Source organism: Musa acuminata, chromosome BXJ3-9 (genome assembly GCF_036884655.1).
Source record: "Musa acuminata AAA Group cultivar baxijiao chromosome BXJ3-9, Cavendish_Baxijiao_AAA, whole genome shotgun sequence".
Lineage (NCBI taxonomy): Eukaryota > Viridiplantae > Streptophyta > Magnoliopsida > Zingiberales > Musaceae > Musa > Musa acuminata.
The window spans coordinates 1,971,412-1,986,903 of NC_088357.1; the positions used below are offsets into that span (position 1 = coordinate 1,971,412).

Genomic DNA, 15,492 nt, shown 5'->3' on the forward strand with positions numbered 1-15,492 from the left:
TTAATATGAGTGTTCAAATATAACAAAAAAAACAAAAAAACAAAACCAAGCTAAAATTGAATTGGTTCGGTCTCAATTGATTTATCAATTATTCAATTATAAAGGCTACAAAAAGTTTCTATTCGTCAATCCAATTATTTATCAATTGGTTCGATTATTCAGTTCTGATTGAATTAAATTAATTTTAATTTAAAAATATCAATCCAATTGAGTTATTTGTCATGAACTCTAAATCAATTAAAACTGACTAATCAAATCGATCTAAATGTTCAAATTCACAAATGACATAAGTCTGATTTCATAAATTATATTATGTTGATCTAATTGAAGCAAGATTATGTTCGATTTAATTAAATCGAACCGGTTCATTTGAAAACAATATTTTTTAAAAAATTATTTAAAATTATAAATTGATTAACAAGTTAATCGAATCAGATTAATCGATTTTAAATCAATTCAATTAGGTAGATCCGAAATGATTCCAATTTGAATCTATCTTATTTTAATCGAATCCAATCGAATAAAAAATTAATTTGATTAAATCAGCTCTTAACTATGCCGGGAATTAGTACCACATATACCGAGAATTAATTAGGAATTCCAAGTCAAATAAGTAATATACAAAGATAACCTCACTCGATGGAAATACATGACGAGGATCAATTAAGAGGAGGTGGCTGCAATTAAGAGGAGGAGAAGGTTTCAAAGATGGTGGTGTGAAGTGGGTCGCTCAGGTGAGTGGCCCAGTTGTTGAGGGGACCCTTGCCGGTGGCGGCGGCCTGGACAGCGAAGCCTAGGAAGGCCACCATCGCGAGGCGGGCGTGCTTGATCTCCGCCAGCTGCAGGGAGGCCTTCTTCTCAGGGTCGTCCGCCAGGCCGAGAGGGTCGAAGTACTTGCCGCCGGGGTACAGCCTCTTCTCCGGGTCGAGCTCTGCGTTCCTCTGGAACTCGATGTACCCTATCACGAGCACCTCGATCCATATCAATGCGGTGATGTCGAAGGGGAGGGAGAGGCCGAGGTATGAGGACCCATCCACCAACTCTACCTGCAGTAACACATCCAACCAGTGTTTTACATACAGCGTTGAAAGTGTTTTTATTCCAGAGGAAAATAGAAAGAAACAATAATGTAGGAAGACTTGGGTAGATGAATACTGTTGTTTCTGAAAGTAAAGCTTTCACGTAAGAAAGAATTCGGCAGTAAATATAAACATTCTTTTACGCACGCGCATCACTGTGGTGTGCGACGTCATCGTACCTTGCCAGCATCTTGCCATGTAACGCCGGTGAGCCACTCGACGGAAAGCGCCCCGAGGATGGCGAGCATAGCCCACCGACCGTGGATGAGCTCGCACTCACGGAACCTCTGGAGCCCAAACACCTCAGAGTAGGGCTGGAAGGGAGTGGACTTCACGTCGGCGCTCTCCGTCCGAGTCCCGATCACATCCCCTGCCGGATTCTTCGCCAGGTTCTGGTCCAGTGAATCCAAGTCGTACTGAAGGTACTCGGCCGGCTTGCCGAGGCCGAAGGGGTCGAACCCGTAGTCGCCGACGAGCGAGCCATCCAGCCACTCCGGTGCCTTGGCGCCCGGGTACCACAGCGGCCTGTCCGACGTCGGCGCCTTTACCTTCTTGCGCAGGGACTTCTTTTTGCCGAACCCGAACTGCGCCTGGAATCGGCCGACCGCCCTCGCGACGACACCGTGCTGGCGCAGGCGGATGCCCAAGAACGGGGAGGTGGCGGCGGCTGTGGAGGCCATTTCTCACGAACACTCTTCTCCTCCTCACTTCTCCAACTGAAGTATAGCGCGAGAGTCGAGTCAGGTGTTGGAAGCCTGTGATCATGTGGTGGGTTATAGGCTTTGTGGGGGTTATCTTGGGATATCTGATGAATGGATGATGTGGAGGTTGAGATCTATCTGACGGCCGTGCGGTGTGTGGCCTTATCCTCTCCTTATCCGAAGAGGTGGCCATGTCGGGAGATCTGCCGTAATGAGGTTGACAAATGGGAAAGGTTGGAGAGATCTGCTTAGTATATGTGGTCTCTATTGATTCAACTCATGCAAGTATCAAAAAGGAACCGAGAAGATTATTCTCGTCAGAGAAAAATAATCTTGCATATTTATCTACTGGATGTTGTCGATAAGACGCTGATAGTAAACATTATCGAATAAAATAAATCAGGGACTACGATAATGGACTATTATGGAGAGGTTACAAGCCCGATCACAAGAGTATTAATCAATGATGATAGAACCTATCTCTCTCTTGAGCATTAATTCTTAATGGCAGAACTCATCTCCCTTTTTCGGGAGCATTAATCTCGACGGTAGAACCCATCTCCCTCTTTCCCGATCACTTAACACAGGCAACTGATGTCTGCTTATCCTGCAGACTCTATAACCCAAATAAATGATGCGCCTGTGATCGTCTTTCATAAACAATACATCAAAGTAAAATATATCAGTCAATCATCGATATAAATGAACCCCCGAAGGACCGCGGATTAAGGAGAGAAGTTATTAGCCTCCCGCTATTGATCGCCCATGTATAAAAAGTTAGCTCTCAAAATCGAAGGGATTGAGTTGGAAACCTCCCCGATACCAATCTCCTGTGCAGGAACTTCGATGAAGTGAAGGTCCATCTCGATTAAGCTCCGGAACCTTGAGGACATAGAATCTACCTTAGGCAACAAGCAATACCTCGGCATCGTGCTCACCGGTTCGCTCCACATCAACCAACATTCGAAAGCACCACGTATCTTTCTATGACAAACTTGTGAGCCATGCTGACCTGCAGTCAATGTCATCCTAACACAACACAAACATCGAGCTTTTTATTCGAGGAATGGTCATGGTCTTCACTTACTACATGACTACATGGATCGACAAGGCATGGATCAACAAGGAACGGATATATATATATATATATATATATATATATATATATAAGATCAGAGGGTGTCTTCTGGGATTTGGAACTGTTGCACGCCAAAAGTTTGGAGGGAGGCATTCTGAACGAAGAGGAGGAGGCCGCACGTTGCAGAGTTGAAGCCATCCCAGAGGGTGAACTGGAGAGAAGCAGAGAGGTTCTTATTTGGCGAGATGCCCTTGACGGAGACGAGCTTCTCGAGACGTCGGACTACGTAGTTATTGGTGAGAACGCGGCCCTTGTTCTCACCCTTGTCGCACTCGGTGACGAGGCCGCTCTCGTAGAGTGCTACCATCACGTCGGCGCGTCCGACCACCTTGCTCCGCAACGCCCCTGTGAAGGACACCTGCAGTGTGTCGGGCGCTGGCTTTTGGAACGTCGCCTGCAATGCCCATGCAACCTCCTCATTATCAAGGAAATATTCATGTGGAGAGGACTAAGAATTAGAAAGAGTCGGTAATTAATATATATTAGATTCGATCCACTCGTTGTTAGGAAATATTATGATCAGTTCTGGTCACAGAGGAGGAAGCCAAACCTGCATGGTGGGTGAGGGGAACCTGGGGACGGATCGGAGGGCGGCCGAAATGGCGTCGAGGTCGGTGCCGACGCACTGGGCGCGGCCGTTGACCACCACTTGCGGAGTGTACAGGGTGTCGAGGTGCAACGCGTCGACGTAGGCCTTCTGGCGCACGGTCCAGATGCTGGAGCCGAAGGGGTCCTTCCACCCCCGGTAGTCCCAGTATTCCACGTGGAACCCCAACACCGCCACCGGCGGCAGGTCGCCCACGAGCTCCCCGCGGCCCAGTTGCATGGCCACCGCCTCGGCCTCTGCGGAGGTTCCGCACCCCTGCGACGAGAACAGCTCCACCAGCACAGGGCCCATCCGCCGCTGCTCCTCCACATTCTGGTCCACCGTCGCGTTCGCTTCCGGTGATTCGGACGAGGAGGTCGCCCGTCCGCGGCCACGGCCGAAGCACGCGAACAGCCGCGGCGCCATGGCCGATCGGAGAGTAAAAAAGGGGGCTTTCACTCCTTGGAGATCTCCAATTATAACGAACGAGAGGAAGAAGACAGGAGGAGGCCGACGAAATCGAGAGGAAGAGGGCGAGATGACGGAGACACCTATACATAACGTTGGTGGCACAAGAAATGGAAGAGAGGGAAACAGACGCGGGTGGTGGCCGCGAGACTCGGTGGTGGATGATGACCTGGCACGTATAATTATGGGACCCGCATGCTTAGTCGTCGTTTCGCTGCGATGCGGGAGACAACCGTGCCAACACCTAAAAGAAAATATAGACAATTGGACCTCAGCTCGTGGCTTGGAGTCCATTGGGTTTCATGAGAAAGTGCCATCGAACCCGCAGCCGGCCCAATCGATCCGTGTCGGCACGCACTACATATGAACTGACGGAGTGAGTAAAGGTCGCAGTCAATGGAAATCCATTGCCGAAAGGTAAGTTTGACTTTTCGACCCAAGGATTAAAGGATTTACAGCTCAGCTCCACATCACCAGATTCTATCCACAATTTTATCTAAACCATATCCTTGAGAACCATTAATCCGATTCACGAGACAAACAGGTCTCCACCACAAACTTTTCCATGCCCTCGGCTTTCGGCCTCTCACATGTGAGACACGGGAAGAGCTTTCATTTTACGGTGCACCAAGTTCTCTATTCGTTTAAAGTCAGCTAGCCAGCCTTCACAAGGGCCTTATTTTGTGGATAAACAAAGTTCTTAGTATTTAGGGAATGAATACAAGCTGCCTTCCCGTGAACAACATATCATTTTCATGAACTTTCTCTAGAAAGGTTTACGTGGACCAGTTTTGCACCATGATAGAACAGAACCACCTGTTCATGCACCTTTGACATCATCTGCATGCATCAGCTGCCGAAAGTTGGCAGAAGACATCATGTTTACTTGTTATCAAACTGAATATTTTTTCTTGAGTGAGGTGCATGCATCTATCTGCTTAGAAATATTAGGCTCAGGTAATTTGTGTGAGCAGAAGCTTTTTGTTCACATGCATCCAAAACTGCCATACAAAGCGTGTTGAGAATTATGGAGGATAAAGCAACACATCATAGAGGCAAGAAAAAGTTGGAGACAATCGTGCACACAGCTTTGTCCATCACTAATCAAACATGGTTCATATGGTGTGGATTAACAAGAATCTTTAGCCGCTGTATATTGCAGTGGTAAGAAACCAAAAGAAAGAAAAAAGGATAACATAGTTCAGAGGATGGTGAAAGGATAAGAGCTAATACTAATGAAGGGTTTGCTAAAACCTATACCTATAGCTTAATAACACAGTCCACTGAGTCATGCGTAGATTTTGGATATGTCGATGCCCATCTCAACATTGCCGACATGGATGTTATCATCTGCAATGAACTTGCCCCAGAACCAGTGGGCCTTCCAGACGAGGATCATCTCTTCAATGGGGACGTTCTTGGTCTCGGGAAGGAAAAGGGCGATGAAGATGGTCATGATGAGCACCCATCCACCAAAGAAATAGAAGAGACCAAACTTCATGTGGCAGAGCATGGCCAGGAATGCTTGGGCGATGACGAAGGTGAAGAGCATGTTGACAGATACGTTGATGCTCTGCCCCGCCGATCTGATCTCCAGGGGAAATATCTCGCTGGGAACCAGCCATCCGAGGGGACCCCAAGACCATGCAAATCCAGCGACGTAGACGCAAATAAACAGCACCACGAATGCAGCGTAGGCCTTGGAAAAGTGCCCCTCCCCGCTGGTACCGAATTTGATTGCGATTAAGGTTCCAACAATGATCTGCATCCCAAAATGAGTAACGTAGCTCATGAAAAGCTGAATTATTAGTGAAAGAAGAACTCCCTCTTCTGAAGACTGATCATGGAGAGGGATCAAGTCCTAGATGTATTCGTACCTGACAAACAAGCATCTGACATCCTCCCTGCAAGAACAATTTCCTGCGGCCGAGCTTGTCGGCGGTGAAGATGGAGACGAAGGTGGCGAACACGTTCACGAGGCCAGTGATCACGGCAGACATGAGAGAAGCATCGTCACCGAAACCGATAGTCTTAAACAGCACGGGGGCGTAAAACATGATCACGTTGATGCCGGTGAGCTGCTGGAAGAAGGGGATGAGGATGGTCATGGTGAGCTGAGGACGGTACTTCCTCTTCACGATGTTGGCCCACGGGTGCTTCACCCGGTTCGACTCCTGGCTGGCAGCGACCAAGTCGTCGTACTCCTCATCGACGTCGTCGGTGCCGCGGATGCGGCGAAGCATGTGCTTGGCCTCCTCGGGGTGGCCGCGCTCGATGAGGGAGTTGGGGGTGTCGGGCAGAAAGAGGGCGCCGAGGCTGATGATGCCAGCGGGGACGGCGGCAAGCGCGAGGCTGACGCGCCACCCCCACCCGCCCTCGATCTTAGACGTGCCGTAGTTGATGAGGTTGGCGGCGAGGATGCCGATGGTGATCATGAGCTGGAACCCGATGTTGAGCATGCCGCGGAGTCGAGCAGGCGCCATCTCCGACAGGTACACGGGAACGGACTGCGAAGATCAAATATTTATATATGAAGAGAGATTAAAATATAAGATTAAATAATCTAACAATATAAATTTTTAGATTAAATTGATGTCTGACTTCAAATATATTAAACTCATATTTGTCATTGAAAGCTCGCTTCCAAAATACTTTCTCTGCTTTAATATTCTAAAAACGCTCCAAGATTTAGTCAACTTGACAAGTAAAGGGTCGGTGGACTGCAAGTACACAAGTTGGCATCGTGCCACTTGTTGAAATTTTCGAAGACCCATAAAGAATATAATCACTATAATAAGATCGCATCAAAATTATCTCACCAGAAAACGAAAATTTGGTATCGAAAATTACCCCCACGGCTTACCTGGTTGGCGAAGCCGACGCCGACGCCGAGGAGGAGGCGGCCAAGGATGAGCATGAGGACGTTCTTAGCAGCGCCGTTGAGTGCGGCGCCAATAAGGAAGACGAGCCCTCCGCCGAACATGGACCACTTACGGCCGAACGTCCTCGTGACCGTCGACGCGAAGAAGGAGGCGATCAACGCCGCCAGATACAGCGATGACGTGAAGGTGGTCAGCAGCTGGCTGTCGAACTTGCAGTACTGGTTGGTGCTCTTGTCCGACTTCTCCTTCCTGTACACCTCCGGGAAGAACTTTTCCAGGAACGAGTCCATCGACGTCACGCCACCTACACTCCACCAATCCAAATCCCCCCTCCCCCGTCAGATCCAAACGAGATAAAAAGGACACAAAAGCAGTAAGATCGAAACAACTAGTTGCAAGATCCAAAGTCGCACCGGAGATGCCGATATCATAGCCGAAGATGAGACCGCCAGTGGCAGCGACAACGCAGGTGAGGAAGACGAAGAGAGTGAGCTTCCCCGGGTAGTCTTTTCCACCCCTGGTGTTGACGATCGCACCCCCCGCCATTGTTTCCGCCGGACCTCCGAAAACTATACCCACACTAGGATCGCAGAGAGAGAGAGAGAGAGAAGAGGAAGACGAGAAGAGATGAGGATGAGAGGTAAGAGGGTGGGAAGGGTGCCCATATATATAATGGGAGGAAGAGAGAATCCGTGACGACTGTAATTGGTGCGGGATTTAGCCTACCTTATCGGGTGCAAAGCGTATGGAGTTGCGGCGATCCGCGTACCGACACAGACCGTCGGATCTTGACCGTCGGTTGGAGGCTGGAGACTTCAGAATTAGATACACCAATCAACGTAAAGGACTAGGAATTGGATCCGATGGATCCTCCACTCCCACGATTTCTTATGATCTAATCAAAGGTTTCCTTGTGAGACGTTGGACTCTAAATCTCAATCTTCGGTAAAGGATTCCTAGGAACGTTTTATTAGAGAAACCGGGGTTGACTAAATCGCCTCAATATTTATGATTTATGTAATCAAACAACGGATCTTTGATTATACTATATTCACGGAAGATTAGGATGAGAGGGAGCCTTGGGACATTGATGATAGTTTATTGTCAGCGGAGATTGAGCGTGAAGTAATCAATCAAATAAGCTTGCAGGAGACTTGCAACGGCACATGATGACCACGCGACCGCCAACGGCTAAGACAAAGAGGATATGGACGATGACGTGGTCATTATGTGGTTTCGGCTTTCCTTGCGTGGGTTTTCCCAAAGGAATGGGTGATTTGACACCACCTTACGAATCTTAACGTGGCGAATCAATTCGATTAGCCGTCGTTGATTCTTCCTCCCCATTCTGATTCTTGGGGAATTCTAAACAAGGAAAAAGACGTCAAGAAGATGACGTATATTTATGTATCTTACGCGGCCATTCTACCAAAAATGCAACTCTGATGCGGACATTGGCGGATACACAGAATCAACAGTAGACGATGACATCTACTGGTCTTTCTCTGTGAATGACGAGTCTCTGCGTATGGTAGAGATGGAGATCAAGCGATTGTTTATGCACATGAGAATTAAACAGTGCAAGTAGGTTGAGTGTTGAAGAAGCGTCCCTCCGTTTCTGTGTGAATCAGAGAGAAGCTGAAGAGGACACAGATTTCCTGGTCTGATACCCAGCCAAAACAACTCTCCTATGTTTGTGCTCGAGAGTTGGGTTGACTTTGATTTCCGATTCAATGGTGTGAATCCACCAAACATTGTTGCTAGTTTTATGAGATCCGTGGCTGAGCTTTGAAAGAACGGAGTCTGCCCCTCCGCTTGATAGTTCATTTCATGCTATAGTTCAGATGGCAAGCAACCAAGTCCTTATCCTTACAGCGGAGACGACGAAAGCATTCCCAATGCACCGGCCATATCCCTCCACTTTGGTCAAACCGCGTTAGGATCCATCAATTCCCGGTGACAAAACGTTGCCTATTCTGTTCTATCCTATTCTGTTCACTTGCTTCAGCTTCTGCCGCTTGTGCTGCCAAAGTGGGATCGGCTTGACTTGGAAGTCGACGGGGACGAGAAACTTAAAAAAATTGATGGATCGTTGACGGAAGTAATAATTCCAAAAAACTAATTGCTTAAATGTTTGCGTTATTTGTATGTTTTTTTTTGTATTTTTTAGACATCTAGATTGAAATATACAATAGATATTTGAATTGAAATATACCATTCATAGGGGAAATGTGCCAACCCAGTTATCATAAGAAGTTCGGGGCTCCCAGGCAGGCCATACAGAGATCCTCTGGAATCCGAATTAAGCCGGGTTATTCAACTATTATCGCCATTTTCCTAAAATTAAGAGTGAAACAGGTTCATGATATAGGTAATGTTGGTGTAGCAACATTCATTGAGCACCACAAGTACCATTTTGAGAAGACGATATCATATACCATTGAAGGCATGCTATATTCAATGGATGTAAGAAAAATCTAAACCTGGCCTATAATGTATTGATGTACCATAAGTATGCACCATTTTGAGAAGACGATATCATATACCATTGTAGGCATGCTCCATTCAATGGATGGAAGAAAAAGGTAAGCCTGGCCTACAATGTATTGATGTACGGGTAAAGATAGCTACTGATATGAGCATTATCAAATCTCAAATTGATGATGAAACTAATTGATAGTGTTTATAATTTGATCTACGTTTTGAGTGATGCAGGATGCTTCGATCATGGAGAGATAATTAAAGCGGGAAGAATCATATTGGGCCGGAGAAAAATATATCAGAAGATTGGACGTCGAGCTGAAAGATTGGTCGACGTATCGACAGAAGACTTTGGGCCATGAGTTCGGGCATCGGGCCAAGAAGAGCATATATTGCACCAAGAAAATCAGAGTTACGAAGGTCAATTGGCCAATTGGGCAATAGGCCGCAAGAGACGATGATGCGTCGAAGAATCGGATGAAGCGTCGATGAACCAATGACATGCCGGACAATATTTGATTAGCTTAGTAATAATTGTCTAGATCGAAGTAGGTTTTAACTATGCACGATTAACTATGATAGTAAGGCATAAAGCAAAATGAAGTCTTAGAGTCAAGGACATGATTTCGTTGGGAGTTCGAGAGTTCGTCGGAAGTCCGGACGTTCGTTATAAGTTCTGCCTGAATTGACTAAGAAGTCCAAAAGCTTGCCAAAAAAGCTCATCAGAAATCGCCAAGAAGATCGTCGTGAAGTCCAGGTACTTGCCGGGAGTCCATTGGAACATTATTAAGAGATCGTCAGAAGTTCGTCGGAAGATTACCGGAAGCTCACCGGAAGAAACCTAGACTTACGACTTGTTTAGCTTAGTAAATGTTTTAAATTTCGTAGTTAGCATATAATTGATATTAGAATTAGACTAACCTAATTAGGGGCCAGTTAGGCCTATATATGGACTATGTTGGACCCAATGAAAGGTCTAAACAATGACCCAATAGGTGGCACCGTCGTGGCATAGTCTCCGAGACTATATCAGGTGGTAGTACCACTAGTCTAGGCGATGATACCGCCTAGACACAGTCTCCAAGAGATTGTCAAGCGATGATACCACCTAGTGTTAGTGCTGTAGGTGGTGGTACCACCCGTACCCGGGAAACCCGGGATAAGACATTTTTAAGTTCCAAGTTTGAATCAATTTGAAGCCTATAAATACCTCTCTCAACCCAGGTTAATATACACAAAAAATGAGAGTGAAAAAGAAAGAAAATGGTGTTGTAATCTTGTGTGAACTCCTCTCAAAGATCTAAATGTTACTATAGTTTGAGAGAGGAGTAAATGAGGGTGTAAAGGTTTTCTCCTAAAGTCTGCAAAAGGAGAATAGAGTTGTAAGAAGGAGGTTGATCTTCGCTTATTAAAGGAAGATCATTAGTGGATGTCGATGGCCTTGACGAAAGAGAAATTAGTAGAGTAGATGTAGATCATGACGATTGAACCACTATAACTCGATTTGCATTTACTTTTTGCAATTTACAGTTACTGTAAACTGCCCTTCTTTACTCCCACTACTCTACTTCCTCATTACAAGCTTACGTAAGTGTTTTTAAGTTAAATATATTTTCGATCGATTTTAATCATACAAAGATTTTTTAAACTGACGTTTTTATCATTATACTAATTCACTCTCCTCTCTTAGTGTTGACTCATTCCTAATAGGCACTACTCAGATCAAAGCACCTATAGTTGGTACTCGATTGAGATGGAGTACCTAGAGTGCTAGTGCTCTAAATACTTGAGAATTAGAGTGGAATCTTAGACATAGGCACTCATCATGATATAAAGGTTGCTAGTGAGCTTTGGTCCATACTTATTGTCTCCCCTAAGGAAAGAGATGAATACACACTCTCTTGTTGTCTTAGGATATCCAAGGATAGGACTTCAACTCTTTAGATTATACTACCATAGACTTTACTGGTTTTACTTAAGTTATGCGACATCCTTGTATGTCCATTCGTAAAATGTCAGTCTCCCCAAAATCTCTTATAGTATAGTCCCTTAAGGACCTACAAAAGAAAGGATGAGTTAGAATAAGCATTTAACTCAAGATCTCACAAATAGATATTTCAGCAAACACTTAATGAATAATATAAATTATAAATATAGACTTCGTAAGCTCTGATTGATCACATAATAAAGAATCTAAGATAGTCCACTACAGCCAAAAGTCTTTACAAATGCTCACATGACTTTATTGTGAAACAAAACAACGAACCAACCCTAAATACTATCCCAAAGGCTTATTCAGTTATGTGTCACTTGGGTAGCTCTAAGGTGTTGTATTGGTTCACACTCTGCATCACTCTATAGAGCTAGAAAATCTCTAAAATAATTGCTTGGATGACCTATTTTTGGATAGTTTTACCTATACATGGCAACTGCACATAACTTATGTTTACAAATCTAAGACAATTATAAAAATCAACTAAAATGAGATTGTTAAGCTTAATGCAAGCCCTTTATACGCTGTACAAAGCAAAAAAAATGGAAAGATACATACATATATAAACATTACATTGAACACTCTTTGTATAAATTTATCCATCACAACGGGTTGGCTGAGAGAATAAGACTTGGACAATACAGAAGAAGACATCTTCCCAACCTGATATAAAAGAATGAGGGATGATACTTCAGAGTTCGAGGAATAAGATGTGAGGATTGAAAGCTAAAAAGGCTTCTAGGGAGGTCATTACTATGAAGAGGCTTCTTATAACCTTAAAGCATCACTTTAACTTTCGAGTGTCTCATCGATGGCTTCTTACCTAATTTTCTCACACAAGTAACGTCTCATCACTTGTCAACCTTTCAAGTGGCCTGTCAACCTTTCCCACTCATTGAGGCATTAACTAGCACAAACGTTTATCGCTAGTGCTAGCATCAAATATATGCGCAATGCATTATTCTTGAGCCAAGTATAAAAAAATTATCTGATGCACCTTCCTTGGGATAAACATCAAAAGTCGTCCAATGTGTCATTCTCAAACAAAGCATTAAAGATTACCTAATATGTCATTCTCTAGCTAAGTATCAAAGATATTCTCACCCTTCTCAGGCTAAGCATTGAAAAATGTTTGATGTGTTCTTTCTCAGACTAAGTATTGAATGTTATTTGATATGTATTTCTTGAGCTAAGCATCGAAAGTTGCTTAATGTGTCTCTCTCAGGATAAGCAATGAAGGTCACCCCAATATACCCCTCGCGACCTAAGCATCAAAGGTCACCTCGATGTGCCTCTCTCAGGCTAAGCACCAAAAGTCACCCAATGCATTCTCCTAAGGTCAAGTATCAAAAGTCACATGATGCACCCGTATTGGGCAAAACATCAAAGATTTCCCTATACGTTTTTATTGGGCTAAGCATGAAAGTCGATCAATGCATTCTTAGGCTAAGCATCAAAGATTGTTTGATCAATCCTTCTTAGACTAAATATTGAAGGTTACTTGATGCGCCCTTCTCACGACTCCTTGGGCTACATATCAAAGATTACTTATGTGTCCTTCTCATGTTAAACATCGAAAATCACTCGATGTGTCCTCTCTAGCTTAGCATAAAAGGTTATCATATATGATTTTCTCATAATAAGCATTGAAGGTCACTTGATGTGCTTTCCTCTAGACAAACATTAGAAGTTGTTTAGCGAGCTACTTGGCAAAACTCGTTGATCCCTCAAATGGGTCATTAGCGACTAGTTGATAGAGGTGTCGATGACCAACTTATCAAACCAACATATGGTTGCACTTCAGAATCACTTTGAGAGAGCTATAGAAGTATACTTTAAATGGAACAAAATGATATGAAAAATATTTATCCCAATCAAAATTCGTATCCGGTAGTCCGGTCAACATAAAGAGTCCGGGCCTAGTCAATAATAAGACACGTACACTTGGCACTTGCTGCAGCAATAAGACTAATTTTTTCCACAATTGCTCATCATGCTGCCATTATTTAACTATTATGATTACTACGTAAGAATTCTTGTGTTGAGCTTGAGAACGTAACTTTTATACACACTCAAAAAAATCTCAGATGCACTGGCAAATGCAATAAAACCTCGTGTACAGATGTTTCTGACAATTTCAGCTCCACGTGATCGACACGGTGGAGCCACGTCGGTTCTTCCAAAAACTGATCTACAATCATATATTTGTAATGTACGATAAACTACTGATATGTGATGTATACCTTATAAGACACATACAACTTATTTAATACTTATTATAATGATGCAATTGTTTATTGCATATAATGGTAAGTAGTCAACCGACATTCCAAAAAGCTTAATCTTATTAAAGTATATTAAATTAAATACATCTAATCTGATTCCTTTCATTCTTAGTAACGTCGAGCTATTCTAATCTTTTAATCTTCACTAATATATATATATATTCTTGAAATCTATCCTATTTCCATTTCAAACACGACTATAATCAACCTAGTTGGAGGGTTTGAACCTGCATAAATCATTGTGCAAATATATTTTGTTTTAAGAGTGACAACAACGGTGGAACAGCCATCAACCATTCAATGCATGTTGAAGCTGGTGATTGACGATGGGTTTGGCGATATGATAAGCTAGTCGTGTCACGAAGGCAATCGTCATCACGACACTTTCACGTCATCGCCGCTTCAATTCCACCCCGCGGACATACCACATCTACCTTACCGACACCTCGCTTTGATTTGACCGACACGTTAGGTTAGGTGAGACCTGATCCTATAGGTCGGTAGTATGGCGTTGACGAAGATATCGATTCGATCTGAGATAGACTCGAAAAGACACCTCGCTTAACTCTGAAGTAGATTCTCACTTACCTTGTCCTCGACTTCGATGCTTTCGGGTGATATATGGATCAAACTTAGCTTACACGTAAAGAAGACGATAAGTTTCGTTGGTTTCTTCGGTGTGGCGGCCATATAATTGCACGAGCTTGTCGGGCTTCCTCATGTACGCCTATGGCTGCCACTCGTTGGATGACGGAGAAGTGAACTTATGGAGGAATTGTACTTGATTTTGCACTCTCTTTCCTCGTCCATATATGTCGTGTACATATACGTGGAAATCCAACGACCCATTGGTCCTTTCATTAACGAGCAAAGATCTCCCCTTAGCCCCCGACCAAGAATCTCTGACCGGCCGCCGGCGATGGCGACGGCAGAGACTTCTCGATCACCGGCCGCCGGAGATATCAATCTCGATCATGTTCTCCTCCTCGAGCTCGAGCTCGATCTCGATCATGTCGTCCCCGTCCTCGTCGTCCTCCCACATGAGCCGGTGTTCCTCCGGCGAGCTCGACCCCTCCGCCTCCGACGCAGCCTGCGAGCCACCGTTGCTCTCGGTGTCGGAATCGGTACCGTACGCGAACCTGATCGGCCCCGCTCTCCTGCTTCCTAAGTCGGCATTTTGCGGCCACATCCGGTAGTCCTCCGAGCCTCCGTCGCCCCACTTCTCCTCCTCCGCGTACGTGAACCCGAGAGACCCGAGTCTCACGCTTTCCAAGTCGGCATTTTGCAGCCAGCCCCGGTACTGGTGCGATCCTCCGCCGCCGCGCTCCTCCTCCTCCTCCCCCTCGTACTCTTCGTATATGATCTCGAGCGGCCTGCTCCTCCGTCCGCAGCTGATGAAATTATTGCTAAAGATAACTTCTTGATGGTAACAGGAGGATTCCGCCTTGGTTTCCGGGCAGAGTGAGGTAAGCTCCTCCTCCTCGTCATCGACGGTGGCAACAGCAGCGGGGCACTTGAGCGGCGGGGAGCCGTGGCGGAGGAGGGCAGCGAGGAGGAAGAATGTGGAGATGGGAACGGGGGACAGGACGAGGGAGAGGAGCGAGCGGGGGAGGTATAGGATGACGAGGAGGGAGGCGGCAGCGAGGATGCCGAAGAGAGGGTGGGTGGAGTGGGTGGAAAGGAAGAGGAGGGATCTCGAGAGGAGTCTCAGCGCTTGTATCGAGAACTCTGCTACAGGAGCAGTGGATTCCTCCGCTTTTGCTACCTCCATTGGGCAAAGAAAAGACTGCTCTCTGATCCAAAAGTTCAGGCTGAGAAAAAGCCTGCCGAGAAGAGGGAAGTTGATAGGGAGAATGAACCTTTAAAAGGGGAACAAAAC

The 15,492-nt window shown here is 45.1% G+C and overlaps 4 protein-coding genes across 4 annotated transcripts; all 4 read right to left on the minus strand.

The window, feature by feature from the left end:
- Positions 1-578: 578 nt before the first annotated feature.
- On the minus strand, positions 579-1,833 carry LOC135648446 (chlorophyll a-b binding protein CP29.2, chloroplastic-like). Its single transcript, XM_065166150.1, has 2 exons — positions 1,259-1,833; positions 579-1,046 (listed from the first exon to the last, which is right to left on the minus strand). Exons 1-2 carry the CDS (start codon positions 1,757-1,759, stop codon positions 684-686), a joined length of 864 nt encoding a protein of 287 aa, XP_065022222.1. The 5' UTR covers positions 1,760-1,833; the 3' UTR covers positions 579-683.
- A 1,062-nt stretch (positions 1,834-2,895) lies between these two features.
- LOC135649002 (uncharacterized) lies at positions 2,896-4,026 on the minus strand. Its single transcript, XM_065167085.1, has 2 exons — positions 3,469-4,026; positions 2,896-3,312 (listed from the first exon to the last, which is right to left on the minus strand). The coding sequence occupies exons 1-2, from the start codon at positions 3,928-3,930 to the stop codon at positions 2,953-2,955; spliced, it is 822 nt and encodes a 273-aa protein (XP_065023157.1). The 5' UTR covers positions 3,931-4,026; the 3' UTR covers positions 2,896-2,952.
- A 1,012-nt stretch (positions 4,027-5,038) lies between these two features.
- Positions 5,039-7,500, minus strand: LOC103996795 (sugar transport protein MST3). Its single transcript, XM_009417790.3, has 4 exons — positions 7,268-7,500; positions 6,836-7,158; positions 5,850-6,479; positions 5,039-5,734 (listed from the first exon to the last, which is right to left on the minus strand). Exons 1-4 carry the CDS (start codon positions 7,398-7,400, stop codon positions 5,261-5,263), a joined length of 1,560 nt encoding a protein of 519 aa, XP_009416065.2. The 5' UTR covers positions 7,401-7,500; the 3' UTR covers positions 5,039-5,260.
- A 7,056-nt stretch (positions 7,501-14,556) lies between these two features.
- Positions 14,557-15,384, minus strand: LOC103997237 (uncharacterized). The gene has a single exon (XM_009418408.3). The coding sequence runs from the start codon at positions 15,382-15,384 to the stop codon at positions 14,557-14,559; it is 828 nt and encodes a 275-aa protein (XP_009416683.2).
- Positions 15,385-15,492: the final 108 nt, after the last annotated feature.

Bases quoted from the DNA above. Each gene is read 5' to 3' on its own strand.
- LOC135648446 (XM_065166150.1), bottom strand. From the start codon at position 1,759: ATGGCCTCCACAGCCGCCGCCACCTCCCCGTTCTTGGGCATCCGCCTG. The intron at 1,047-1,258 runs GTACGATGACGT...GTGTTACTGCAG, and splicing joins CATGGCAAGATGCTGGCAAG to GTAGAGTTGGTGGATGGGTC.
- LOC135649002 (XM_065167085.1), bottom strand. From the start codon at position 3,930: ATGGCGCCGCGGCTGTTCGCGTGCTTCGGCCGTGGCCGCGGACGGGCG. The intron at 3,313-3,468 runs GTTTGGCTTCCT...TGGGCATTGCAG, and splicing joins TCCCCTCACCCACCATGCAG to GCGACGTTCCAAAAGCCAGC.
- LOC103996795 (XM_009417790.3), bottom strand. From the start codon at position 7,400: ATGGCGGGGGGTGCGATCGTCAACACCAGGGGTGGAAAAGACTACCCG. The intron at 7,159-7,267 runs GTGCGACTTTGG...GGTGGAGTGTAG, and splicing joins CTATGATATCGGCATCTCCG to GTGGCGTGACGTCGATGGAC. The intron at 5,735-5,849 runs GTACGAATACAT...TTTGGGATGCAG, and splicing joins GTCAGATGCTTGTTTGTCAG to ATCATTGTTGGAACCTTAAT.
- LOC103997237 (XM_009418408.3), bottom strand. From the start codon at position 15,384: ATGGAGGTAGCAAAAGCGGAGGAATCCACTGCTCCTGTAGCAGAGTTC.